The 826-nt window shown below is 62.8% G+C and overlaps 1 protein-coding gene across 1 annotated transcript; it reads right to left on the bottom strand.

Annotated features, from left to right (window-relative positions):
- Positions 1 to 68: 68 nt before the first annotated feature.
- Positions 69 to 602, bottom strand: DOHH (deoxyhypusine hydroxylase/monooxygenase; the record flags this gene model as incomplete). Its single annotated transcript, XM_009328283.1, has 2 exons — positions 69 to 306; positions 526 to 602. Coding segments are annotated over 2 exons (315 nt in total), but the record flags the coding sequence as incomplete, so codon positions are not given.
- Positions 603 to 826: the final 224 nt, after the last annotated feature.

Here is an 826-nt window from a genome sequence, read left to right as displayed (position 1 = left end):
CCGATCCCGGATTAACCTGTATAGATTTACAGCGAGGAGACTGCAGGTAGCCTCGCGCTGGCCCTTACCGTCTGCCAGCGCCAGCACGGCAGCCTGGCCCCCCAGGTTTCGCAGGGCAAACATAGCCCTGTAGCGGTCGAACAGCGTGCGTGACTCATCCAGGAGGGTTTCGCGGAGTTTGGCGACGTCCGTCTCCTCGGCAGGGGGAACAGGATCCACGGAGAGGTAGGGGCTGGCAACAGGCTCCTGTTTGTTCTCCTGCAGCCACTCCAGCCTCCTCACTGCCAGCTGACACGTCTCTGCCACCTGCGGGGACGGGGACACAGCCGCGGCTGCAGGACAGCGCCATACGGCACTGAGAGGGCAGCCAGGGCTTCCCTACGGCAGCTAGGTGCCAGCACACAGCAGGATGCCGCTCGTGGTGTCCCTGTCCACGGCCAGGGGCTGTCCAGGAGAGACATGCCTCACCCTCCTGGACCAGCAGCGCTGCACCCCAGGGGAAATGACCCTCCCCAAGAGCCTCACCTCAACCACGGGATCCTCTGAATAGCGTTTCAGGATATCCAGCACATCGGGATTCCCGATAGCACCCAGGGCTTCACCTGAAGGAAGGACGCGTCAGGACGTTATCAAGCTGTCTACGTGAGGAGGACCCTGCAGTGTTCTCCAGCAAAGCCTCGCCCCACTCTGAAGTGGGGACACAGGCCTGACTCTGACCAACCCCAAGTGAGACAGCCAGGCAAATAAACACGGCAGGAGCCAGCCTGGCCAGAAGGAAGGGGGAAGGCTCGGCCAACCAGTCCTGCCAGGGGATGTGGCGAGGCGG

This window comes from Pygoscelis adeliae, unplaced genomic scaffold (genome assembly GCF_000699105.1).
Source record: "Pygoscelis adeliae isolate BGI_AS28 unplaced genomic scaffold, ASM69910v1 Scaffold1687, whole genome shotgun sequence".
Taxonomy (NCBI): Eukaryota; Metazoa; Chordata; class Aves; order Sphenisciformes; family Spheniscidae; genus Pygoscelis; species Pygoscelis adeliae.
Note: the sequence above shows the minus strand (reverse complement) of the source record. Positions and strands in the feature narration are given on the sequence as shown.